Raw genomic sequence first — 27,718 nt, 5'->3', positions numbered from 1 at the left:
CCTGCAGACCCCACCCTTGTCCTAAGTCGCTGTCGCCCCTTCACCTCCCTCCTTGTGCCGTGCCCTGCTGCTCCACAGATTTCCCCTCCACAGTCACCGCTTGCCCTGAGCCGGACTTGGGGAGGTGCCTGAGGCCTGTCCTGTGACACGGGGTGTTCTTCCCTGCTCAGCTCCAGCCCCTGGAAATGCGCTCCCCCGGGATGCAGGCGTCTTACTCCAAACCGTCCTGTGATTGTGTGGGCCAAAGGGATCAGGAGACGGACAGAGAGCACTAGAAAACCTGAGACAGAAAAGAAGAATGAGAAAGACCCATAACAGATGGCAAAGTAGAGGATGGTGAGGGATTTGCCAAGAGATTGCAAAAGTGAAAAGAAAACGATAAGAAAGAAGGAGAAAAGCAACTGGAGAAATATAGAGAAAAGCTGGATGTACAGAGAGATGAAGGACAGCAAGGTAGGGAGAGAGGCAGCAAAGAGGGAGGCTCATCAGGGTGAGGGAGAGGAGGAGGGGTTTGGAGCCAGGGCAGACAGAGCAGAGTGGTGCTGGTGGCAAGGAGAACAGAGGGAGAACCACAGCAGGGAGGACACCTGGGGATCTAGGCTGCCAGAGCGTGGGGTCAGGGGGCTATAACAGGGAAGAGAGAATTTAACCGGGAGAGCAGAGGAGGCGCAGAGATGGTGTTCCGGGAAACTGAGGACTAGACAGACTGATATGGGGGAGACAGAAGGATGTTTATTTAAGATACGCACCGGCTCAGTGGATTTACATCTAAAAAGCTGAGCATTCAACAAAGATGGAGTGGGGTTTTTTGCTTTCAGAAGCAGAATAAAAGCAGTTAATCATATAATGATAGGTCACGTAATCTATAGCATAGCATAACTTGTGTCCTTCCATAGCTGGTGGCTTCGTAGCTGAGTTGAAAGAAAAACAAGAACAGCTAAATACACACATTTGTCCTTTTTTTTTTTTTTCTTCTTCACTCTTGTTCTGGGAAGGTGGGGGGCTGTCTGGAGCCCATTACTTTGGCTTTGACTTCGCAAACAGCCTTATAACTGTTCTCTAAGTGAGTTTGCTAGGCACAGTAAAACTTGTTCTTCTTTTCTTTTTAACCCTTGCCTTGCCCGTTACTTTTCCTGGAGTGAATGAATGCATATTTGTTTTTTAATTTTCTGCCTCAGTTTCCTCCCTTAGATGCCTTTTATAAACAAGATTTTACTAGAAAGCATCACTATTACTGGGTTCTTCATGAAAGAGCACAGGCTGATATTTATATAGAGCTATTAGCTGAGTGGTAGTCTGCCGGGTCACAATTGCTTCTATAGTTGATTGAATGCTCTTAACAAGGACAGGTAAGAGGCAAGGGAGTATTAAACCAATTCTTAGTATTTCTAGAACTACTCCTATTAAGGTTTTGAATCTACTGAAGGAGGAAAACCGGCCTCTAAAGATGGACTCCGGAGTCTATTTTGTCTAAGTCTGGACTGGAACATGGGCTAATTTTTTCATTCTTACAGTTATTTCTTTAATAGCCTTCCTATTGTCACCGATTTCTAGGCAGCTATTAGTTAGATTACACTTTTTACATACTCCTCCTTCCTGGGCTAGGAGGTAGTCTAAAGCTAATCTATTTTGGTAGGTGGCATTTCTCGTTTTTGTGACTTGCTGGGCCAGTAAGTCTAATGCATTTGCTGTTTCATTAGTGATGATTTCAAGTACTGCTTGCAAGTTTATGATACGGTTAAGTGTGTAAATTGGGGTGCAATACCTTCATGCCTTATTTTGTGCCCAGGTAGCTGGCCTAGTGTACTGAATTAGCCTTTCAGGGGGCCAGTCTGTGTCTTTCTAATCTTCCATTTTTATGTCTTTTCTTATGTTTATATATCTTTTGTTTTTTTCTTTAATTTTATTGTAGACAGGATACCTTCAAGTTTCTCCCTGTTGCAGTGGGAGTAAGAAGAAAGATGGTCTGATTGTTTTAAGTACACAAGCCCTTGTCTGTTTGGCTGGCAACTGTCAGTAGGCCTGTGGCCCACGATCTAATAGAGACCAGAGGGTGCTTGCCAGGTATTTGGAGCTTCAAGCTGATACTAGGTGTGGTTTAGAGAAGAGAAACGGGAGAATGGGTTTGGATGCGGTGATCTGGAGTCATCTTTGCCTTGCCACAAACTTTTCTTTAGTGTTTTATTATAATATTGCTGTCTTAAGTTAATTCTTCTAGTGAGTCTGTAAAAGCTGTTCCTTAGCGAGCAACCCAGTATCTCCTGATAATAGAAGTTTTTAAGAGCTAGGCGCTTGAACTTGTGGGCATCGGTTTGAGGGAAGAGTCAGTTAGAGTTAAATTATCTTGTGACATTAACCCTTTTGCTTCTTAAGGCCATTGGTCTCCTATGTTAGTCCTTCTACAAACAACATGAGAAAATGCTTAAGCTGCTAGCAGTGTTTTCAGCCAGCCGAGCAAACAGGCTTTTAGCTAAAGGAGGAGGCTGTGGTAACTTCTGGTCTACATGCTTATGGAATGATTTAAAGACTCGGAATTGTTGCTGGTTGGGGTTCCTTTTTGATAACATATATGTAGGTTGCCGGGTAGGGTGTGTGTGTAGACATGTATGGGGTAACCTGCAGTCCACACGGGTAAATCTGGCTTTAGAATGGCGAAATTTACAGAATTACACGTTGGACAAGCATCAAAATACAGAGAAATAGGCCATCGGTAAAAGGGGGGGGCCTTGGTTTGGTTTAAGAGGCGACTTTCTTTTGACCTTGTACGAATTTAAACTATTCACCAGGTGAAATCTTGGGGTTATAACATACATAAGGTTGGTTATTTCCTGGTCACAAATTGAGTAACTGAGTAGGTGTTCTGGTTATAAATACAAGTCCATTTTTTTTTTTTTTTTTTTTTTTTTTGAGTTGGAGTTTCACTCTTGTTGCCCAGTCTGGGATGCAATGGCACGATCTCGGCTCACCACAACCTCCACCTCCTGGGTTCAAGCGATTCTCTTGCCTCAGCCTCCTGAAAGGCTATGATTACAGGCATGCACCACCATGCCTGTTGAATTTTGTATTTTTATTCAATACGGGGTTCTCCATGTTGGTGAGGCTGGTCTCAAACTCCCGACCTCAGGTGATCCACCCATCGTGGCCTCCAAAAGCGCTGGAATTACAGGCATGAGCGACCATGTCTGGCCTTTATAAGTACAAGTTCTTAAGCGAGCCCTTGTACACTCATAATAGGTATGGTACAATAGAGTCTTAGTTATCCTGTTCCCTGACCAGGTAGTATGTGTACAGTGGGGACATCCTTCTATAGATGCTTCTTCTACCATGGTTAAGGGGGGTAATAACAGCAAAACAGTGTACAGCATATTCATATCCAGCAAGGACAGAAGAGGGCCTTGCCTGGGGGAGGAGGTTGACCACGATGACAGAACAATAGTAAAACAGTTAGTATTACAAGGAAAACTACCTGCCTTAAGATTTCTAACCACATTTACTGGCTTGATGAGTCCTCAAGCTTCAGCCATGCATAGACTAGTCAGCTTCTGGTGTGTGACTAGAGCAGGACTTGTTGTCTCCTCGAGTTTCAGCCATGCATAGACTGGTCAGCCTCCAGAGTGACCAGAGCAGGGCTGTCGTCCTCAGCAGCAGCTTGGTCTCATCTCAGGATCAGCCGAGTTGGATGATCTGGGTCTTGCTGGCTGGTCCACTTGTCCTGAGCTGCCAGTTTCAGCTGACTGTGGTGGATCTAAGGCACAATTCATGCAAGTTTAACAGCAGTGGGAGTGGACAAGATTATAGTATAGGGCCCATCCTCTATGGGTCCTAGAGAAGTTGGATTCTACTTTTAAACCTAAACAGAGTCTCCATGTTTAAAGGGGTGTCCTGGATCTGTGAGACTTACAGGCATTCTTTCTCGTATTCAGTTATGGATTTCTTGCATGGCTGTTCTTAAAGTCTGCATTTGCTTGCTTAAAGTTAATTCCTCTAGTTCTTGGAGATCACCTTTAATTTGACTTATGATTAGGGCAGACCGACTGAACAAACTCAATAAGGTGAATACCTAGTTTGTTTGGTGGGGGTGCACCTGACTTGGAGGAGGACCATACAAAAGAGCTGATCTTAGCTCAGGTGAGTTTCTTGGCATTATTTCTTCAGTAGCTGCTTGACTGTCCAGTTCATGCGTTTTACTTTCCTTGAACTTTGTGGCTGATAGGCTGTGTGTAACTTCTATTTTATTTTTAGCAGACTTGTAAAATCTTACACTATTTCAGCTACAAATGCCGGCCTATTGTCTGACTTTAAAGGTAGAGCCAGTCCAAACCTGGGGATAATGTCTTTTATCAGTACTTTAGTCACTTCTTGCACTTTTTCTGTCCTGGTGGGGAAAGCCTTAACTTATCTTGAAAAGGTGCAAATAAGCACTAGCATATACCCATAGCCTCTGGCACGGGGCAGTTCAGTAAAGTTTATAAGTAAGTGTTCACAAGGCATGGCTCCTACTTCTTGAATTCTTGGGGCTGAGTGGGCCCCTGTCATGGGTTATTCTGAGCACAGGTTAATCATTGTTCACAAACGTCTCGAGTGACAGCAGAGAGCCACGGCACATAGAAATGGCACTTTTGTGACCCAGCGCGGTGGCTTATGCCTGTAATCCCAGCACTTTGGGAGGCCGAAGCAGGCAGATTATGACGTCCAGATTTGAAGACCAGTCTGACCAACATGGTGACAACCCATCTCTACTAAAAATGCAAAAAAATAGCCAGTCGTGTTGGTGGGCACCTGTAATCCCAACTACTAGGGAAGCTGAGGCAGAAGAAACGCTTAAACCCGGGAAGCAGAGGTTGCAGTGACCTGAGATCGCACCACTGCACTCCAACCTGGGCGACAGAGCAAGACTCTGTCTCAAAAAAAAAAAAAAAAAAAAAAAAATGGCACTGCATAATGTTTCTAATGCTGTTTTTCTTATATGAGTTTCTTGATGGATTTGCTTCACAAACTTAGGAGCTAACATCTTTGGAATGGCTAGACTCCAATAGAAGAACTTCTTTCACTTTCTTTTAATATATTTTACATCTTCTTGGCACACCAGCCTCTTCGATTTGGAGTATAACTTGGGTCCTCTTGGAGAGGAGGTTCTGGGAGGAGAGGTAAAGCTAAGGCTTCCTCTTTAAAATGCGGCTTGATCATTGCTGCCCGCTTTGCCTCTCTGTCTGCCTGTTTCCTTTGGCTTCTGGCATCCTTGCTTTTTGGTGCCCTCTGCAGTGCATTATAGCTACTTTTTCTGGAGCCTATATAGCCTCTAAGTGCTGTAGAATCTCTTCTTTGTGCTTTATTTCTTTCCTCTAGCTGATACAAGTCCTCTCTCTTTATACATAGTGCCATGTACATGCAGTGTAGTAAAAGCATACTGAGAATTAGTGTAAATATCGACTTTCTTGTCTTTTGCTAGCAACAGTGCTCTCGTCAGGGCTATTAGTTCTGCCTTTCGAGCTGATGTTCCAGTAGGCAGAGGCTGAGCCTCTACTGCTGAGTCTAATGTTCCCACTGCATGCCTGGCATGTCCAAACTCTTCTAGCACAGAACTACTTCCACCTGTGGAGTACTTGACATCGGGGTCTCTGAGGGGTCTGTCTGTAAGGTCTTTCTCATTGGGGAATACCTCGTCTACTGTTTCGACACAGTTATGGAGGGGAGCTGCCTGTCCGACTGGGAGCAGAATAGCCGGGTTAGGGTGTTTACTGTTCTAAAGTCGTGTAGGGGTTTTCACACAGAAGCCCTTGGTACCGAGTCATCCTCAGGTTTGATAACTAATGGTGCCTTCTTTGATCCATCAAAGTTATGACTCAGTGTGGCACCCAGACGGTTAGTTGCTGTCCTAGAGTTAATTTGCTAGCTTCTTGTGTTAACAAGATGGTGGCGGCTAATGCCTTAAGGCAAAGAGGCCATCTTGACACCACGGAGTCTAGTTGTTTGGATAAATATGCCACTGGGTGATGCCATGATCCAATAAGTTGAGTCAGAGCCCCTATAGCCATTCTTTTTTGTTCATGAACATATAGAAAGAAAGACTTAGTTAGGTCTCATAGTCTTAAGGCTGGGGCCTGGGTTAAAGTTTCTTGATCTGCTTGAAGGCTATTTCTTGGTTAGTTTTTCAAAAGACGGGCTCCTTTTCTCCTCCTTTTGTGGCGTCATATAACGGCTTAGCCATCAGTGAAAAACTTGGAATCCAGATGCGGCAGAATGTTGCTGCCTCTAAAAATTCCTATTTGTCGTCGGGTAGTCAGGGTTGGAAGGGCACAATCGGCTTGCTTCTTCTCATAGCCAAACCAGCGTTCCTCGTGGCTCACCATGACACCTAGATATGTAACCTCTTTGTGGCAAATTTGGGCTTTCTTTTTTATATTTTGTAACTTGCTTTCTATAGGAGATGGAGGAGATCCTGAGTTCCCCGATAACAGTCCTCTCAGGTTGGGGCGGGCAAAAGAATCTCGTCTATGTACTGCAACAAGGCACAGTTGTTACTTGGCAGGGTATAGGGCATGAGGTCTGAGGCCAATGTTTCTCTAAAGATTGTTGGAGAGAACGGGGCATGGTGGCTCACGCCTCTAATCCCAACACTTTGGGCAGCCATGTGGCTGGATCATGAGGTCAGGAGTCCAAGACCAGACTGGCCAAGATGGTGAAACCCTGTCTCTACTAAAAATACAAAAATTAGCCAGGCATGGTGGCAGGCGCCTGTAATCCCAGCTACTCAGGAGGCAAAGGCAGGAGAATTGCTTGAACCGAGGGGGCAGAGGTTGCAGTGAGCTGAGATCGCGCCACTGCACTCCAGCCTGGGTGACAAAACAAGACTCTGACTCAAAAAAAAAAAGATTGTGGTAGTTTTTAAACCTTTGTAGGAGTCTAGTCCAGGAGAGCTGTGACACTTCTTTCTCTTATGAAATGCAAAGATAGGCTGACTAACGGGTGCCAGACAGATAACAAAAGAAAGCATCCTTTAAGTCTAAGACTGTAAGCTAGCACTTGCTGGAATAAGAGCTATCAAAGTATATGGGTTGGGTACCACTGGATGGATAGTTACTGTGGCCTGGTTTATAGCATGCAAATATTGCACTGGCCTGTATTCATTTGAACCTGGCCCTGGCAATGGCTTCTGAACTGGCAAAAGCAGAGTGTTCTAAGGTGACTGGCATTGAACTAAAATCTTATAGAGCCATTCTAAATGCTTGCAGATGCCCTGTACGGACTTTTGGGGAACTGGGTACTGATGAACCCGAACAGGAGTTGCTTCTGGTTTTAATTCTACTACTACTGGTGCATGATTTACAGCTAACCCAGGTGGGTTGTCCTCAGCCTGTACTCCAGGAATTTCTTTAGCTAACTGAAATAATGATTTTTGTTCTTCTTGCATATGAGGTTGCACTGGTACCTGAAAAAGGGGCTCGGTGCTGTGGCTCACTCCTGTAAGCCCACCATTTTCAGAGACTGGGGCAAGGGCATTGCTTGAGTACAGGAGTTCGAGACCAGCCTGGGCAACATAGTGAGACCCCTGTCTTGGCCAAAAATAAATAAACAAAATGAACCGGGCATGATGGTGCACACCTGTGCTCCCAATTACTCTGGAGGCTGAGGCAGGAGGATCACTTGAGCCCATGAAGTCCAGGCTGCTGTCAGCCGAGATCATACCACTGCACTCCAGCCTGTGGGACCCTGTCTCTAAAGAATAAAAGGGGTGGGGGACTTTGGGTTCAGATGATTGGGTGAGTTCACTGGATATGATTACTTGTGACATGTTGACTTCTGTGTATATAATCTAATAACTTAAAATTTGTTTAAATTATACAGATGAGATTGAGAATTTTAAAATTCCTATCTATAAGACATGTACATTCTATAAATCTTGGCATAGAGGTCAGCTTCCACTTGGAATCCCTATTCAGCCAGAGGGCAGTGACTTATTCAGTTGTGAATTACTCTATTCCCTTTTCGCAGGGCGGGGGTAGGAAGTGGGGCAGTGAAGTGGGAAAAAAATCAATTTCTGTTATTGCATGATACTTTTAATTAAATTGATTAATAATTAATATTTTGGGACAGGGCCTGGCTCTATCGCCCAGGATGGAGTGCAGCGTAGTCTCTTCTAACTGCAGCCTCAACCTCCTGGGCTCAAGCGATCCTCCTACCTCAGCTTCCTGAGTAGCTAGGATCACAGGCATGAGCCACCAAGTCAGGCAAGTTTTGTACATTTTTTGTAGAAACGCATTTCACTATGTTTCCCAGGCTGGTCTCAATATCCTGAGCTCAAAGGATCTTCCTGCCTTGGCCTCTCAAAATACTGGGATTACAAGGATAAGCCACCACACCTGGTCTACATAGTACTTTTTAAAAGGGACATCAAAACGTGGTGGCTCCTGCCAGTAACCCCAGCACTTTGGGAGACAGAGGCGAGTGGGTCACCTAAGGTGAGGAGTTCAAGAGCAGCCTGGCCAACATGGTGAAACCTGGTCTCTGCTAAAAATACAAAAGTTAGCCAGGCATGGTGGTGTGCACCTGTAGTCACAGCTACTGGGGAGGCTGAGGCATGAGAATCACTTAAACCTGGGAGGTAGTGGTTGCAGTGAGCAAAAATCCTGCCACTGCACTGCAGCCTGGGTGGCAGAGCAAGTCTCCATCTCACAAAAACAAGCAAACAAAAAATAAAAAACAAAAGGGACATCAAAAGTGCTTTTGTTTTCATGTGTAATAGATTTACTTTATTTTATTTCTGTTTCTTCTTCAATTATTTTATTTATTTTTTTTTGCAGTTTGAGACAAATGTTAGTTTTTTTGTTTGTTTGTTTTTGTTTGTTTGTTTGTTTGTTTGTTTGTTTTGGCAGAATCTCACGCAGTCACCCAGGCTGGAGTGTAGTGGCATGATCTCGGTTCACTGCAACCTCCGCCTCCTGGTTTCAAGTGATTCTTTTGCCTCAACCTCCTGAGTATGTGGGACTATGGGCCCGCACCACCACACCCAGTTAATTTTTGTACTTTTAGCAGAGATGGGGTTTCACCATGTTGGCCAGGCCTGCCTTGAACTCCTGACCTCAGGTGATCCACCCGCCTTGGCCTCCCCAAAGTGCTGGGATTACAGGCATGAACAACCACGCCCAGCTGAGATAAATCTTAGTTTTCAAAATTTCTTTTTAAATTCATAATCACAGACAGGAGGCTGCAGTGCCGAATGGAGGAGGCAGGAACTGGAGCATGAGCAGTAGCTGGGTGGGCACCATGGCTGGGATCACCACCATCGAGGCAGTGAAGCACAAGATCCAGGTTCTGCAGCACCAGGCAGATGATGCAGAGGAGCGAGCTGAGCGCTTCCAGTGAGAAGCTGAGGGAGAAAGGTGGGCCCGGGAACAGGCTGAGGCTGAGGTGGCCTCCGTGAACAGTAGGATCCAGCTGGTTGAAGAAGAGCTGGACTGTGCTCAGGAGCGCCTGGCCACTGCCATGCAAAAGCTGGAAGAAGCGGGAAAAGCTGCTGATGAGAGTGAGAGAGATATAAACGTTATTGAAGTCTGGGTCTTAAAAGATGAAGAAAAGATGGAACTCCAGGAAATCCAACTCAAAGAAGCTAAGCACATTGCAGAAGAGGCAGATGGGAAGTATGAAGAGGTGGCTCGTAAGTTGGTGATCATTGAAGGAGACATGGAATGCACAGAGGAATGAGCTGAGCTGGCAGAGTCCCATTGCCAAGAGATGGATGAGCAGATCAGACTGATGGACCAGAATCTGAAGTGTCTGAGTGCAGCTGAAGAAAAGTACTCTCAAAAAGAAGACAAATGTGAGGAAGAGATGAAGATTCTTACTGATAATCTCAAGGAGGCAGAGACCCGTGCTGAGTTTGCTGAGAGATCGGTAGCCAAGCTGGAAAAGACAATTGATGACTTGGAAGATAAACTGAAATGCACCAAAGAGGAACACCTCTGTACACACAGGATGCTGGACCAGACTCCGCTTGACCTGAATGAGATGTAGAATGCCCCAGACCCACCCTGCTGCTGCTCCTCCCTCTGACCCTGACTCCGCCTGAGGCCAGCCTGCCCGAAGCTGAGCTTTACCTCAGGGCTGATCTTTAACTGGAAGGCTGCTTTCTCCTTTCACCACCCCCTCCTCCCCTGCCTCTTTTTCACCAAACTGTCTCTGCCTCTTCCTGGAGATTCCAGCTGGGCTAGAGGATGAGAACCTTTGCAAACAACATTTAAGGGAATGTGAGCATAATGCATAATGTCTTTAAAAATCATGTTGTGAAAAAAAAATACATAATCACTTCTGAAAGATGCCTTTGTCACATCTTATAATCAGCTCACATCATTTTTTTCTGTACTTTTTCCAGTTATTTTCCTGTTGACCCCAGAATTTGTTAGATTTTTTAAAAAACAATTTCAAAACAGTTTCTGTTTGAAACTAGTTGCGTCTAGTTCAGATCAAGGTCTGCATGCTTTCTAGTCTTTATTATTTATTGGAAACCTTTGGTACCTAATACAGAAGTTTGATTGTTTCCGTGTGTACCTGCTAAAGGATCAGTGACCTTTTACCTTAACATCAAAATGTAGTTTAACCAGTTAATGTATTTTTCAGTTTTCTTTCCTTATGTCATCTGTGAACATCTTGAGCTGTGAGCTATTAGGTGCATGCTTCCCTCAAGGCCCTCTGGTCTATTCTGGACTAATGTTGAAAGATGGATTGGATTGGCATGGAACTGTTGGGGTGACCAGACCCAACACCAGGCTGTGGGGGCAATGAAGTCCAGTGGAGTCAAAGGAATGAGAAAAGACAAGTTAATGCATAAGGTGGGTCCAGGGGGCCAATGCTAGTATGGAGGCTGCAACAGACCTGAGCTCTGGAAGCCCACACTATTTATTAGTGATCAAACAAAGCAGCAGGTGGTGAGGATGTGGGGTTTGAAAGGAGGCAGTGCATCAAGCACATGATCTATAGGTGTGTCGGGTTAGCGTTTATATGGAACATGTTCTGCTACTTGAGATCATGGGGAACATATTCTTCTAGTTTAAGATACAATCATTTTATGAGCCTGGGAGTGCTAGAAGCAAGGAACCATCAAGTCTAGGCACATTCCAGAGGCCACGAGGGGTTTTATGCCCTGAACCCTGGATTCCATCCAAGCCACAAGGGGTTTGTTGGGGAAAGAAAGAGAGATCAGACTGTTACTGTGTCTATGTAGATAAAGGAAGACATAAGAAACTCCATTTTGTTCTGTACTAAGAAAAATTCTTCTGCCTTGAGATGCTGTTAATCTGTAACCCTAGCCCCAACCCTGTGCTCACAGAAACATGTACTGTGTTGACTCAAGGTTTAATGGATTTAGGGCTGTGCAGAATGTGCTTTGTTTAAAATGTGTTTGCAAGCAGTATGCTTGGTAAAAGTCATCGCCATTCTCCAGTCTCAAATACCCAGGGACACAATGCACTGCAGAAGGCCACAGGGACCTCTGCCCAGGAAAGCCTGGGTATTGTCCAAGGTTTCTCCCTGCTGAGACAGCCTGAGATATGACCTCATGGGAAGGGAAAGACCTGACTGTCCCCCAGCCTGACACCCATAGAGGGTCTGTGCTGAGGAGGATTAGTGAAAGAGGAAGACCTCTTTGCAGTTGAGATAAAAGGAAGGCCTCTGTCTCCTGCTCATCCTGGGAATGGAATGTCTCACTGTAAAACCTGATTGTACATTCTATTTACTGAGATAGGAGAAAACCGCCTTATGGCTAGAGGTGAGACATGCTGGTGGCAATACTGCTCTTTACTGCACTGAGATGTTTGTGTAAAGTCAAACATAAATCTGGCCTATGTGCACATTGAGGCACAGCACCTTTTCTTAAACTTATTTATGACACAGAGACCTTTGCTCACATGTTTTCCTGCTGACCCTCTCTGCACCGTTAGCCTGTAGTCATGCCACATCCCCGTCACCGAGATAGTAGAGAAAGTGATCAATAAATACTGAGGGAACTCAGAGACCAGTGCCGGTGCGGATCCTCCGTGTGCTGAGCCCTGGTCCTCTGGGCCCACTGTTCTTTCTCTATACTTTGTCTCTGTGTCTTATTTCTTTTCTCAGTCTCTCATCCCACCTGATGAGAAATACCCACAGGTGTGGAGGGGCAGGCCCCCTTCAGGGTTTTATGCCTTGGGCTTAGATTGTAATTTGGCAGGGCAGCCTTCCACGCTTTGGCACAGAGCTTGGTGTTCCAAAGGCCACAAGGGATTTTAGGCCCTGGACCCCGGCATGTTCCAAGACTCTTTTTATATTATGTCAGTCTAGCAAGCCCTGCCTCAGCTTTTCCCCAACATGGAACGCTGTTCTAAAAGCACCCATGTATTCTTTTTTTTCTTTTTTTTTTTTTTTCAGATGGAGTTTCACTCTTGTTGCCCAGGCTGGAATGCAATGGTGAGATCTCGGCTCACTACAACCTCCGCCTCCCGGCTTCAAGCGATTCTCCTGCCTCAGCCTCTCGAGTAGCTGAGATTACAGGCGTGATCCATTGTGCCTGGCCACCCATGTATTCCTGATTGAAAAAATTTGCTTTTATGTTAGTTCTACAGCTCACCCTCTTTCACTGTTTTCAAGGTCAATAGCTGTGTGTTCACACTTCTGCATTTTATAAATGTTAGTGTGATTTTCTTCTAAGGAAAAATTAAATGTTGGGAATCAGTGGCATCAGAACCTTGCAAAAGAAGTTTCTTTAGCCCAGGCATGTGAAAGAGGCTTCTCTAATTTTCAAGGATAGGGGTGATAAAGACCAACCCTTCCCATTAGCCCTTCCAGGCCCCCATGTAAGAATTCAGACACACCTTCTCACTCATCTCAGACCTTCTCAGGGTAACTTGGTGAAAATTTCCCTGCTGTAAGCCCAGTGAGCGTCCCTGCAACTTGGAGATGAGGGGCTACACCAGAAATGCTCAACCCCAGTGACCCTGGCCCCTGAAATGATTGGCAAAATAGTGCATGTCCGGGTGTGACTTTTCTTCTGGCAGAGGGGGGTGCTCAGTTGTAATTAGAATTTTAAATGGGATGCAGTACCCCAAAAATAAAATTTAAAAAAAATTTTTTAAAAACGTGAAAGAATGGAAGAAATAGAGGTGTAGACTCAGACACAGAGACCATCTTCGAGGCCCTTCTCTGTATGAGGACATCACAGCCCAATCTAAAGCAGGTCATGTCAGTCCCTGGCAGGGAACCCTCCACCGGCTTCCCGTGTTCCCCAGGACAAAAGCCCAACCCCTCACTGTGGCTCCACAGCCCTGTGTCCAGGGCCCCCGCCAGTGTCCAGCCTCCTCCTGGGAGCTTGCCCTCATCTCATGACTCCCTCTGCCCCAGTCACATTTGCTTTTCTGTTTTCCCAGATATCAAAACCCTTCCTGTCTCAGGTCATCATCCCTGCTCTTACCCTATGTCCCTAAATGAACACGGCCCTGTGCCTTTCTCCTCCTTCAGGTCTAGGCTCAGAGCTGTCTCCCATGCCCGCCCACCCCCATCTGAAGTTCCCTCTGCCCGTCAGTCGCTATCACGTTACTCAGGTTTTCTTATCTCTGCATCAATCACATCAGAAATTTTTTTTTTTTTTTTTTTTGGAGACAGAGTATTGCCCAGGCTGTGAGTGCAGTCTCATGATCTTGGCTCACTGCAACCTCTGTTTCCTGGGTTCAAGTGATTCTTGTGCCGCAGCATCCAATGTAGCTGAGATTACAGGTGTGTGCTACCACACCTGGCTAATTATTGTATTTTTATTTTTATATATTTTTTTATTTTTGAGTCTCACACTGTCATCCCAGACTGAAATGCAGTGGCATGATCTTGGCTCAGTGCAACTGCCACCTCCTGGGTTCAAGCGATTCTCCTGCCTCCACTTCCTGAGTAGCGGGGATTACAAACAACCACCAAGCCCAGTTACTTTTTGTATTTTTAGTAGAGATGGGGTTTCACCGTGTTGGCAAGGCTGGTCTCAAACTTCTGACCTCAAGTAATCCACCCTCTTCAGCCTTCCAGAGTGCTGGTATTACAGACATGAGCCACCATGCCTGGCTCAGTTTTTTTGTTTTTGGTAGAGACAGGGTTTCACCGTGTTGGCCAGGCTGGTCTCGAACTCCTGAGCCCAAGTGATCCTCACACCTCAGCCTCCTAAGTAGCTTGGACCAGAGACACACAGATGTGCACAACCATGCCTGGCTAAGTTTTTGTATTTTTGGTAGAGATGGGGTTTCACCATGTTTCACCAAACTCCTGAGCTCAAGAGATATATCCGCCTCAGCCCCCCAGAGTGCTGGGATGACAGGCGTGAGTCACCACAGCCAGCATCTGCATGGGGTTTGGTCAGGGCTGGGTCTGGGGACCCAGGGCTGGGTCAGGAAGGGGAGCTCATTCCAGCCCAGCTCCCACTGCTTCAGCGTGTGTGTGGGCTCCTCTAGGAAAGAAGTGTGAGTTTTCCTGTGGGAGTTTATCATCCCTGGTGCAGTGGGCAGCCGAGGGGATCATATTTCCCAGGATGAGGTCTCCTTTGTATGTGTCATTGTGTTAAGGGAGGGGGTGTGTTGATTCTGAGCAATAAACAACATATTTCTAACATTTAGGATTGACTTCTAAAGACTGTTGGTACTTGAGGAAGAAACCCAGAAGAGGAAGAGGAAAGCAAAGGAGTCAGGGATGGCTCTTCCTCAGGTGAGATGATATTTCAGTGGATTGTTCTGTCTCCTTCCTTTCAGAAACCCTGGGCCTTGGAGTTGGGAATCTTCTCTGAGTCTCAAGTGTCCTGCCTGACAGGTTTGCTCACATTCACGCATGCCTTCCCTCAGTCCCTCTTATCTCGCTTAGATTCCATCTCTTGTGACCGAGTGACATAAACGTGGGAAGAGGCTGCACTGGGCATGGTCCTGGGAAGGGCTCACACCCAGACATGGATGGAGATGGGGTGAGGGTCCCGTGGTGTCAGTGCTGTTGGGCAGCAGGGATTGTTCAGGGGCCACATCTGGATGCACTGTCAGCTCTCTGTGGACCAGGATTAGAGCAGCTGCCAATGGAAGTCATGTATTCATGTGCACGTAGTATGTGGTAAATTCTAGAAAAGGTGACCAAGATCGAGAAATGTTTTCTGCCTGATTTTATACTACATTTTTAGTTTTTTGAGTGAGTTACTGTGTTTCTGACTCCAAAAATCTTAGTAATTAGAATGGAAAGTTCATACACAGACATGAATGATAGAAGATGTTTTATTCCATCTTTATTTTAAGAATATGAAATCAACCTAAATAATAGCAGGAGATTCATTAAACCATTCTTAGCACATTAAGCTCATGGAGACTGTGGTGTTACTGTGGAGAGGCTTGTGAAACAGGTGTTTTCATTAAACATGGTCATAATTTTTGTTATTATTATTATTATTATATTATATTTTAAATATGCAGAATATTGCTCTGTCGCCCAGGCTGAAGTGCAGTGGCATGATCTTGGCTCACGGGAACCTCCACCTTCCAGGTTCAAGTGATCCTCCTTCCTCAGCCTCCCAAGTAGCTGGGATTATAGGCGCACGTCACCACGCCCAGCTAATTTTGTTGTATTTTTATTAGTGACGGGTATCACCATGTTGGCCAGGCTGGTCTCAAACTGCTGATCTCAGGTGATCTGCCCACCTCAGCCTCCCAGAGCGCTGGGATTACAGGTGCAAGGCACCGTGCCCAGCCCCACCAATTATTATTAAATACATATTTTTATATTTAACTATCACATGATGTATCCATTTGTTTTGTGGTAAAACTCCAAGCAAAGCTGCAGCTTAGATTTTTTGCCATAAAGCGTCTCCTTTCGCTGTCACATCCTCCACCCTCCTTCGAGCCTCACTGGGGAGCCGCTACTGTCAGTTCTGTGTCAGGTGTCACAGCAAGTCTCGTACACGTGTATTTCTGCATCGCTATGAGACTTACGAGTTGATATCGTTATGAGATATAATGGATGAGATATAATGGATTTTCATACTTTGAGTAATCTAGTTTTCATGTATTTTCTTTTATTTTGAGACTGGGTCTCACTGTGTTGCCCAGGCTGGAGCATAGTGGCATGATCTTAGCTCACTGCAACCTCCACCCTCAGGCTCAAGCCATCCTCCTACCTCAGGTTCCCAAGTAGCTGGAACCACAGGTGCCTGCCACCATGCCTAGCTAATTTTTTTTTTTTTTTTTTTTTTTGAGATATAGTCTCTGTTGCCCAGGCTGGAGTGTAGTGGTGTGATTTCGGATCATTGCAACCTCTGCCTCCTGGGATCAAGCAATTCTCCTGCGTCAGCCTCCCAGGTAGCTGGGATAACAGGCCTGTGCCACCGTGCCCAGCCGGATTTTAGTTTCTGATCATTCACTGTGGACGTTGTCATCTCTGAAGACATCACTCGTACTCTGTCTCATCTAGATACTGAATGTCACTTGGTGTGTTGATAAAAGTTTCTGGGCTGGGCACAGTGGATCACGCATGTAATTCCAGCACTTTGAGAGGCCGAGTCAGGCAGATCACAAGGTCAGGAGTTTGAGACTAACCTCGCTAATATGGTGAAACCCCCTTTCTGCTAAAAATACAAAAATTAACTGGTCATGGTGGCGTGCACCTGTAATTTCAGCTACTCAGGAGGCTAAAGCAGGAGAATCACTTGATCCTGGGAGGTGGAGGCTGCAGTTGAGCACAGACAGCACCATTGCCCTCCAGCCTGAGTGACAGACCGAGACTCCACCTCAAAAACAAAAAAATTTTAGTAAAACACAACTGGGAAGACAAAATGTGGTGAAAAATCCCTTACTCAGATTTGTTAGAATATTCACTGCATTGAAATCCATGCTTTCACCTCTCTTTTCTTCTCATTTTCTGTAAAGATAAGAACTCCTCCCATAACCATTTGGTTAAAATGTGTTTTCCTTTCAGGGTCTATTGACATTCAGGGATGTGGCCATAGAATTCTCTCAGGAGGAGTGGAAATGCCTGGACCCTGCTCAGAGGACTCTATACAGGGACGTGATGTTGGAGAATTATAGGAACCTGGTCTCCCTGGGTGAGGATAACTTCCCTCCAGAAGTGGGGATGTGCCCTTGCGTATCTTTGTATTTTCTCTTTTTTTTTTAGATACGGTGTCTCTCTCTGTCACCCTGGGTGGAGTGCAATGGTGTGATCATGGCTCACTGCAATCTTGAATTCCTGGGCTGAAGTGATTGTCCCACCTCAGCCTCCCCCAGTAGCTAGTACAGGTGCATGCCACCATGTTAGGCAAATTTTTTAGTTTTTTTTTTTCCAGACAGGGTCTTGCTGTGTTGTTGAAATTCATCTTGATCTCCTGGGCTCAAGAGATCCTCCTCAGTCTCCCGAGTAGCTGGGATTACAGGCGCCAAACCCCATACCTAATTATTGGCTTTTATTTTTTTAATTTTTGCATAGGTGCGGCCGGGCATGATGGCTCACGCCTGTAATCCCAGCACTTTGGGAGGCCAAGGTGGGCAGATCACAAGGTCAGGCGATCTAGACCAGCCTGGCCAACATGGTGAAATCCCGTCTCTACTAAAAATACAAAAATTAGCCAGGTGTGGTGGCGCGGGCCTGTAATCCCAGCTACTCAGGAGGCTGAAGCAGGAGAATCGCATGAACCTGGGAATCGGAGGTTGCAGTGAGCCAAGATCACCACTGCACACCTGCCTGGTGACAGAGTGAGACTCTGTCTCAAAAAAATAAATAAATAAAATAAAATAAAATATTTGCATATGTGTGTCCTTAAGGCTAATATGAGTCTATGAGTTTCTTGTAGACAACATGTAGTTGGTTCCTGTTGACTGAGCCAGTCTTTGGTTTCTGAGTGCAGAGTTAAATACTTACATTTGAAGTATTACTGATGGAGAAGACCTTACAGTTGTGATTTTGTTACATATTATCTGTATTTCTTGTAGGTTTTTTTTGTTCATTTCTCATTTACTACTTTTTGTGTTTAATTGCTTTTTTGTGTAGACACGCTTTGACTCCCTTCTTTTTTTTTTTGAGACGGAGTCTTGCTCTGTTGCCCAGGCTGGAGTGCAGTGGCGTGATCTCGGCTCACTGCAAGCTCCACCTCCTGGGTTCACACCATTCTCCTGCCTCAGCCTCCCGAGTAGCTGGGACTACAGGCACCCGCCACCACACCCAGCTAATTTTTTTGTATTTTTAGTAGAGATGGGGTTTCACCGTGGTCTCGATCTCCTGACCTCGTGATCTGCCCGCCTCGGCCTCCCAAAGTGCTGGGATTACAAGCGTGAGCCACCGCGCCCGGCGACTCCCTTCTTATTTACTTTTTTTGTTTGTTTGTTTATGATGGAGTCTCGCTCTGTCGCCAAGGCTACAGTTCAGTGGTACGATCTTGGCTCACTGCAGCCAGCTCCGCCTCTCGGGTTCAAACGTTTCTTGTGCCCCAGCGGCTCACGCCTGTAATCCCAGCACTTTGGGAGGCTGAGGCAGGCAAATCACCTGAGGTCAGGAGTTCAAAACCAGCCTGACTAACATGGCAAAACTCCATCTCTACTAAAATACAAAAATTAGCCGGACACTGTGATGGGCGTCTGTAATCCTGCTACTCAAGAGTCTAACACAGGAGAGTCGCTTGAACTCTGGAGGTGGAGGTTGCAGTGAGCTGAGATTGTGCCACTGCACTCCAGCCTGGGTGACGGCACAAGACTCTGTCTCAAAAAAAAAAAAAAAAAAAAAAAAAGAAATTCCATAACCTGCAAAAACGATTTCTCCACTAGAACTCTGTATTTATGTCAGAATTATTTCTGTGTATGTTGCATTTTCATCAACATATAGGATACTGTGTTTTCATGCTTTTTTCTTCTAAATAGGAAAAAAAGTTGAATTATGAAGAAAAGGTACACTTATAACAGTTTCTGTATCTGTCCTGTTATTTGCCTATTCATTTATTTATTTATTTGTTGATGAGATGAAATTTTGTTCTTGTCACCCATGCTGGAGTGCAATGGCACAATCTCGGGTCACTCCAACCTCCAACTCCCGGGTTCAAGCAATTCTCCTGCCTCAGTGTCATGAGTAGCTGGGATTACAGATGTGTGCCACCACGCCTGGCTAATTTTGTATTTTAATAGACACAGGCTTTCTCCTTTTTGGTCAGGCAGGTCACAAACCCCCGCCCTCAGGTGATCCACCAACCTCAGCCTCCTAAACTGCTGGGATTACAGGTGTGAACCACTGTGCCTGGCCTGTCTGTCTTTTTATTTACCTTTACTGGAGAACTTTGTATGTATCTGTGGGTTGGGGATACTCTTTAGACTTCTTTCATTTCTTTCTTTTTTTTTTTTTTTTAAGATGGAGTCTCGGTCTGTCACCCAGACTGGAGTGTGGTGGTGCAGTCTCAGCTAACTGCAACCTCTGCCTCCCAGGTTCAAGTGATTCTCCTGCTTCAGTCTCCCAAGTAGCTGGGACTACAGGCACATGCCACCACACCCGGCTAATTTTTTTTTTTTGGTAGAAACGGGGTTTCACCGTGTGAACCAGGATGGTCTCGATCTCCTGACCTCGTGATCCTCCTGCCTCAGCCTCCCAAAGTGCTGGGATTATAGGTGTGAACCACCATGCCTGGCCAGCCTCAAAGTTTTTAAAACATGTTATTGCTATAGATGGCTTCAAGTATTACAAGATTTATAGTACAGGCTCTAAACTTCCTTTGTTTAATCAGATTTTTCAGCCTTCGGTGATGTTGATGATGAGATGCTCCTGTTCCTGTCTCAGTCATTTCACTGTCCTGTCAGAAATAGCTTAGACTGGCCACCCGAGGTGGCTCACGCCTCTAATCCCAGCAGTTTAGGATGCCAAGGTGGGCCGATCACTTGAAATCAGGAGTTTGAGACCAGTCTGGCCAACATGGTGAAACCTCAAATCTACTAAATACAAGAAATTGGCCAGTCGTGGTGGCTCAAGCCTGTAATCCCAGCAGTTTGGGAGGCCAAGAGTGGCAGATCATCTGATTTCAGGAGTTCGAGGCCAGCCTGGCCAACATGGTGAAACCCTGTCTCTACCAAAAATACAAAAATTAGCTGGGCGTGCTGGCACATGGCTGTTATCCCAAGTACCTGAGAGGCTGAGGCAGGAGAATCACTAGAACCTGGGAGGTGGAGGTTGTAGTGAGCCAAGATTGCCCCACTGCACTCCAGTCCAGGCGACAAAGTAAGACTCCAGGCTGAGGCGGGAGAATCGTGCCACTACACTCCAGCGTGGGTGATAGCGTGTGACTCAGTCTCTAACACAAACAAAAAGAGAAATAGCTTAAACTGGGAGGCTTCAGACACAGAAAATTATTTCTCATGAATTTGGAAAGTGGGAAGTCCAAGAGCAAGGTGCCAGCCAAATTGGTTCCTGGCGAGAGCCTTCTTCATGGTTTAGCCCAGCCACCTTCCTGCTGTGTCCTGACATGGTGGAAAGAGAAACAGGAAACGAGCTCTTTAATGTCTCTTTTTATGAAAGCACAAGCCCTATTCATGAGCGGTCAACACCCGTGACCAAATTGTCTCAAAGGCCCCATCTGCAGAACATCCTATTAGAGAATAAGAACTTTGAACCTGGCTTTTGGCCAATAAGAACATTCAGACCAGGGAGCCTGCATCATATTTTCTATGTTTTTATTGTGTAATTTAATTTATTAAATGTTTTTCTCTGATCCTAGTTTAAAAATTTTCCCAGTACACATTTCTGTGTTTTATATTTTGTGCATAGTGAACTAGATAATTAAGGCCAACAAGGCATATATGTATATAGAATTGCTATATTGCCTGGCTGTTCCATAAACATAGTTGTGACATCATAATTGCACCGTCTGACATTGTTAGTCAATTCTTTTTTTTTTTTTTTTTTTTTTTGAGGTGATGTTTCACCCTGTCACTCAGGCTGGGTGCAATGGTGCAATCTCGGCTCACTACAACCTCCACTTCCTGTGTTCACACGATTCTCCTGCCTCAGCCTTCCAAGTAGCTGAGATTACAGGCACCCGCCACCACGACCAGCTAATTTTTTTGTATTTTTAGTAGAGTTGGGATTTCACCATGTTGGCCAAGCTACTCTCGAACTCCTGACTTCATGATCTGCCTGCCTCAGCCTCCCAAAGTGCTGGGATTACAGACCGTGCCCGGCCGTTAGTCAATTCTTATTCCTTATAATGCTGTGTACTTTTTTGACCTCATAAATCAGAAGGTAGTGATCTTAACATGTATTTCAGTTCTTATATTGTGTGCTGGTGGTAAGTAGAAGTTGTGGCTTTTTTCTTAATAGGGAATTGTTTAGAATTTTGCAGGTTGTATAAATGTAATTATTATTTGCTTCCTGTTTCTATGGATTACAATATTTTACTAATTAATTTTTATGATTGTACATAAGGCTTTTCGGTCGGTATGTGGTATGCAATATAATTGACACAGTCCACTAGTTAATGTCACAAAGTGCCACCGGATGCTGTGGCTCACGCCTGCCATCCCAGGACTTTGAGAGGCTGAGGCGGGTGGATCACTTGAGGTCAAAAGTACGAGGCTAGCCTGGCCAACATGTTGAAACCCTGTTTCTACTAAAAATACAAAAATTAGCCAAGCATGGTGGTGTGTGCCTGTAATCCCAGGTACTCAGGAGGCTGAGGCAGGAGAATGGCTTGAACCCAAAAGGTGGAGGTTGCAGTGAGCTGAGATCGGGCCATTGAACTCCAGCCAGTTGCGACAGAGTGAAACTTCATCTCAAAAATATAAAAATAAAAAAATGTTTAAAATGTCACAAAGTGCCTTTTCTGCGTGGATATAGGTAATTTTATGAAGTTATTCAGAAAAACATTGTATTAACTATTTTTTTTTTTTGAGGTGGAGTCTCACTTTGTCACCCAGGCTGAAGTACAGTGGTGCAATCTTGGCTCACTGCAACCTCTGCCTCTTGGGCTCAAGCAATTATTGTGCCTCAGCCTCCCGAGTAGCTGGGACTAGACGTGGGCCACGACGCCTGGCTAAATTTTCTAATCTTTTCTTGTCTTCTCAGTGCTATGATTGTTTGACAATACAGAATTTCCATTGATTTTGGTTACCCTTACATGAGCTTGCTGTGGATTATGTACCAATATAGTATATCGTGTGGTCCTTTAGCATTTATTTCTATACAGTAAATATGCTGTAAATATGAAGAATATATGCTTTTCATTGATGTGACAGTGATTTTTTTTGCAAACTGTTAGACACTTTAGGGTCACAATGGAAAAATATTCCTTACTTTAGGCCACATATGTTTGTGCCCTGTCAGTGTTTTGTCACGATATTGGAAATAGACTTCCGTAAAAATAATTTGAAGCACAATGTAATCGCCCTTTATTTGTTAAAGAATCTTTTGCTTTTCTGTTCCTAAACTTTGAGGGTCATGTTTGGAAAGTTTAAAATAAGTATTGTTTTTTGTGTCATATTTACACATTTCAGCATTATTTACAATCTGTACTTAATTTGAAAGCTTTTGGTGTCTATATTTTGTAGATATCTCTTCCAAATGCACGATGAAGGAGGTCTTGTCAACAGCGCAAGGCAACAGAGAAGTGATCCACGCAGGCACATTGCAAAGACATGAAAGTCATCACATTGGAGATTTTTGCTACCAGGATGTTGATAAAGATATTCATGACTTTGAATTTCAATGGCAAGAAGATGAAAGAAATGGCCATGAAGCACCCATGACAAAAATCAAAAAGTTGACTGGTAGTACAGACCGATATGATCAAAGTCATGCTGGAAACAAGCCTATTAAAGATCAGCTTGGATCAAGCTTTCCTTCGCATCTGCCTGAAATGCACATATTTCAGACCGAAGAGAAAATTGATAATCAAGTTGCAAAGTCTGTCAATGATGCTTCCTCGGTTTCAACAGCCCAAAGAATTTCTTGTAGGCCCAAAACCCATATATCTAATAACTATGGGAATAATTTCCGGAATTCTTCATTACTCACACAAAAACAGGAAGTACACATGAGAGGAAAATCTTTCCAATGTAATGAGAGTGGCAAAGCCTTTAATTATAGCTCACTCTTAAGGAAACATCAGATAATCCATTTAGGAGAGAAACAATATAAATGTGATGTATGTGGCAAGGTCTTTAATCAGAAGCAATACCTTGCATGCCATCGTAGATGTCACAATGGTGAGAAACCTTACAAGTGTAAAGAGTGTGGCAAGACCTTCAGTCAGGAGTCATCCCTTACATGCCATCATAGACTTCATACTGGAGAGAAACTTTACAAATGTGAAGAATGTGACAAAGCTTTCCATTTCAAATCAATACTTGAAAGACATAGGATAATTCATACCGAAGAGAAACCATACAAGTGTAATGAGTGTGGCAAGACCTTTAGGCAGAAGTCAATACTTACACGCCATCATCGACTTCATACTGGAGAGAAACCTTACAAGTGTAATGAATGTGGCAAGACCTTTAGTCACAAGTCATCCCTTACATGCCATTGTAGACTTCATACTGGAGAGAAACCTTACAAGTGTAATGAGTGTGGCAAGACCTTTAGTCACAAGTCATCCCTTACATGCCATTGTAGACTTCATACTGGAGAGAAACCTTACAAATGTGAAGAATGTGACAAAGCTTACAGTTTCAGATCAAATTTTGAAATACATCGGAAAATTCATACTGAAGACAATGCTTACAAGTGTAATGAGTGTGGAAAGACCTTTAGCCGGACATCATCCCTTACATGCCATCGTAGACGTCATACTGGAGAGAAACCTTACAAATGTGAAGAATGTGACAAAGCTTTCCGTTTCAAATCAAACCTTGAAAGACATAGGAGAATTCATAGTGGAGAGAAACCATACAAGTGTAATGAGTGTGGCAAGACCTTTAGTCGGAAGTCATACCTTACATGCCATCATAGACTTCATACTGGAGAGAAAGCTTACAAGTGTAATGAGTGTGGCAAGACCTTTAGTTGGAAGTCATCCCTTACATGCCATCGTAGACTTCATTCTGGAGAGAAACCTTACCAGTGTAAGGAGCGTGGCAAGACCTTCCATCAGCAGTTAACACTTAAACACCATCGTAGACTTCATAGTGGAGAGAACCCTTACAAATGTGAAGATAATGACAAAGCTTACAGTTTCAAAGCAAACCTTGAAACACATCAGAAAATTCATACTGAAGAGAAACCTTACAAGTGTAATGAGTGTGGCAAGACCTTCAGCCGGACGTCATCTCTTACATGCCATCGTAGACTTCATACCGGAGAGAAACCTTACAAATGTGAAGAATGTGACAAAGCTTTCCATGTGAAATCAAACCTTGAAGGACATAGGAGAATTCATACTGGAGAGAAACCGTACAAGTGTAATGACTGTGGCAAGACCTTTAGTCGGAAGTCATATTTTATATGCCATCGTAGACTTCATACTGGAGAGAAACCTTATAAGTGTAATGAGTGTGGCAAGAACTTTAGTCAGAAGTCATCCCTTATATGCCATCGTAGACTTCATACTGGAGAGAAACCTTACAAGTGTAATGAGTGTGGCAAGACCTTTAATCAGAAGTCAAACCTTACATGCCATCGTAGACTTCATACTGGAGAAAAACCTTACAAGCGTAATGAATGTGGTGAGGTTTTTAATCAACAAGCACAGCTTGCAGGTCATCATAGAATTCATACTGGGGAGAAACCTTAGAAATATGAAGCATGTGATAAAGTTTACAGTTGCAAATCCAGCCTCAAAAGACAGGAGAATTCATACTGGAGAGAAAGCTTATAAATGTGAAGAATGTCACAAAGTTTACAGTCGCACATCAAACCTTGAAAGACATAGGAGAATTCATACTGGAGAGAAACCATAAAAATGTAAGAGTTTGTGACAAGGCTTTTGGGCGTGATTCACACCTGGCACAACATCCTAGAATTCACACTGGAGAGAAACCTTACAAGTGTAATGAGTGTGGCAAAGCCTTTAGTGGGCAGTCAACACTTGTTTACCATCAGGCAATCCATGGTGTAGAGAAACTTTACGAATGTAATGATTGTCACAAAGTCTTCAGTAACACTACAACCATTGTGAGTCATTGGAGAATCCATAACGAAGAGAGATAATACTAGTGTAATAAATTTGGCAAATTTTTCAGACATTGTTCATTCCTTGCAATTCATCGGTGAACTCATGCTGGAGAGAAACCTTACAAATGTCATGACTGCAGCAAGGTCTTAGTCAAGTTTCATCCTATGCAAAACATAGGAGAATTCATACAGGAGAGAAACCTCACATGTGTGATGATAGTGGCAAAGCCTTCACTTCACACCTCATGAGACATCAGAGAATGCATACTGGACAGAAATCTTACAAATGTCATCAATGTGCCAAGGTCTTCAGTCTGAGTTCACTCCTTGCAGAATATGAGAAAATTCATTTTGGAGGTAGTTGCTCCATATGCAATGAGTAGAGCGAACCATCAAGCATTAATTGACATTAGGGTCAATTCAGCATTGACCTGAGTTTGTATTGACTTAACATTGAGTTCAAGCATTAATTGACATTAGTGTTTATGTTAAGAGGATTCGGCCAGGCACATCGGCTTACACCTGAAATCCGAGCACTTTGGGAGGCCAAGGTGGGTAGATCACTTGAGGTCAGGAGTTTGAGATAAGCCTGGCCAACAGACGTGAGCCATTTTCCCAGCCTGTTTTTTGTTTCTTTAAAAAAACTGATAAGGATTTTTATGGATATCATGTTGAATCTAAATCACGTTGGGTTATATAATCATTTAACAATATTAATTTTTCCAAGCCATCAATATGGGTTGTAGCTCTGTGTTTTTAATCATTTTGATCAATGTTTGTAGATTTCAAGGTACAAACTGCTGACCTTTTTACGTTTATTTCTAAGTATTTCTTACTTTAAGTTCTCCAGCAAATGGAAGTGTTTTACAATTTTCTTTTAAAATTGTTTATTGTTAAAGTATGGAAATTCAACTAATTTATGGTGCTGATACTGCATTGTGCAAATCCACTGAATATGTTACTTAGTTCCAGTAGTATTTTGGTTGACTCTTTGTGATTTTCTACACAGAAGATTATGTCATCTACAAACAAATATAATTTTACTTCTTACTTTCTGATTTGAATGAGTTTTATTTCCTCTGCTATTTCATTGCTCTGGCTAGGACAGCCAGTATTGATTGAATAGAAGGGGTGAGAGCATTCTTGCATCATGTGAGATCCTCCAGGAAGGGGATTCCATTTTCCCTCCTTGACTATTTACTCATTGGTCATTTCATGGATGGTCTTTCTATTGTTGAGGTAAATTTCCTTTTCTATCTATTTTGTTTAGGATTTCTATGATGACTGGATTTTGAATTTTGTGAAATGCTTTTTCTCCATCTATTAAGATGATGTGGTTTTCATCTTTTGTTCTGTTCAAGTGGTATATCACATTGATTTGCTTGAATATGTTGAACCATCCTTGCATCCCAGAAATAAGTGGCACTTGAATATCTAAATTTTTTTAATGTCCTCTTGAATACAGTTTTCTAGTACAAGGGATCTTGAAGAAGTTCATGGAAAAATACCTATTATGAGAAAATTGTACGTGAATTTCAGTTTTTGCAACAAAACAAACTGGTACAAGTCTGTTATAACATGTCTGAACAGGCTGTAGTTTAAGGCACTCAGAAGGATAAGACATGAGTTTGAAAAGAGACTATCAAAGCAATATAAATTCTGCTAAAATTAAAACAAGAAGAAACATCAAATTTATGATGAGATCGGATGCAGTGGCTCAGGCCTATAATCCCAGCACTTTCAGAGGCCAAGACAGGTGGGTCATGTGAGCCCAGGTATTCAAGACGAGCCTGGGCAACATGGTGAAACCCCCTTGTCTACAAAAAATACAAAAATTAGCTGGGCATGGTGGCACATGACTGCAGGGCCAGCTACTGTGGAGTCTGTGGTGGAGGATGGCTTGAGCCTGGGAGTTCGAGGCTGAAGTGAGCTGTGGTCATGCCACTGCACTCCAGCATGGGTGACAGAGCGAGACTCCTTCTCAAAAAAAAAAAAAGAAATAGTAGTCAGGAGTTCGAGAACAGGCTGGTTGACATGGTGAAACGCCGTCTCTACTAAAAATACAAAAATTAGCTGGGTATGGTGGCAGATGCCAGTAATCCCAGTTACTAGGAAGGCTGAAGCCGGAGAATCGCTTGAACCCCAGAGGCAGAGGTTGCAGTGAGCCGAGATGGCGCCATTGCACTCCAGCCTGCGCAACAAGAGCGAAACTTTGTCTCAAAAAAAAAAAAAAAAAAAGATATCAAGCCCCTTCTCTTCCTCTCTCCTCTCGTGGTGTGTACTTGACTCTGCTTCTCACCAGATCTTCTTATAAGACTTTCAGGATTAAGCGATTCCTGGCCAAGAAACAAAAGCAAAATCGTTCCATTCCCCAGTGGATTCAGATCAAAACAGGTAATAAAATCGGGTACAACTTTAAAAGGAGACATTGGAGAAGAACCAAGCTGGGTCTATAAGGAATTGCACATGAGATGGCACACATTTTTATGCTGTCTGAGTGTCACTATCACGTTACCATATCAAGCTGAAAATGTCACCACTATCTGGAGAGTTGGACATGTTCTATTGGGAATATATTTTTCCTCTCTGAATCTGTTATGAACCCGTTGGTTGGCTG

General features: G+C 43.9%; 2 protein-coding genes and 1 pseudogene across 6 annotated transcripts in view; all 3 read left to right on the top strand.

Annotated features, from left to right (window-relative positions):
* LOC129460665 (zinc finger protein 761) overlaps positions 1-26,151 on the top strand; it is a 31,591-nt gene extending 5,440 nt beyond the window's left edge. The window contains exons 2-7 of one of the 5 annotated variants that reach the window (XM_055238822.2): positions 6,060-6,085; positions 14,651-14,703; positions 16,945-17,071; positions 22,539-23,261; positions 23,346-23,633; positions 23,703-26,151. In XM_055238822.2, the coding sequence (XP_055094797.1) occupies positions 6,060-6,085; positions 14,651-14,703; positions 16,945-17,071; positions 22,539-23,261; positions 23,346-23,633; positions 23,703-24,721 (2,236 nt within the window). In that variant the 3' untranslated portion in view covers positions 24,722-26,151. Of the gene's footprint in view, positions 1-170; positions 454-6,059; positions 6,086-7,232; positions 7,339-10,718; positions 10,827-14,615; positions 14,704-16,944; positions 17,072-22,538 lie in introns of those variants that run through there. The other 4 variants (XM_055238824.2, XM_063615541.1, XM_063615540.1 and 1 more) reach the window with 4 other exon arrangements.
* LOC129459522 (zinc finger protein 578-like) overlaps positions 1-27,718 on the top strand; it is an 82,237-nt gene that overhangs the window by 15,905 nt on the left and 38,614 nt on the right. The window lies entirely within an intron of this gene.
* On the top strand, positions 9,241-10,011 carry LOC129460729 (tropomyosin alpha-3 chain-like; annotated as a pseudogene).

This window comes from Symphalangus syndactylus, chromosome 13 (genome assembly GCF_028878055.3).
Source record: "Symphalangus syndactylus isolate Jambi chromosome 13, NHGRI_mSymSyn1-v2.1_pri, whole genome shotgun sequence".
NCBI lineage: Eukaryota > Metazoa > Chordata > Mammalia > Primates > Hylobatidae > Symphalangus > Symphalangus syndactylus.
This window is presented reverse-complemented; position numbering and strand designations above follow the sequence as displayed.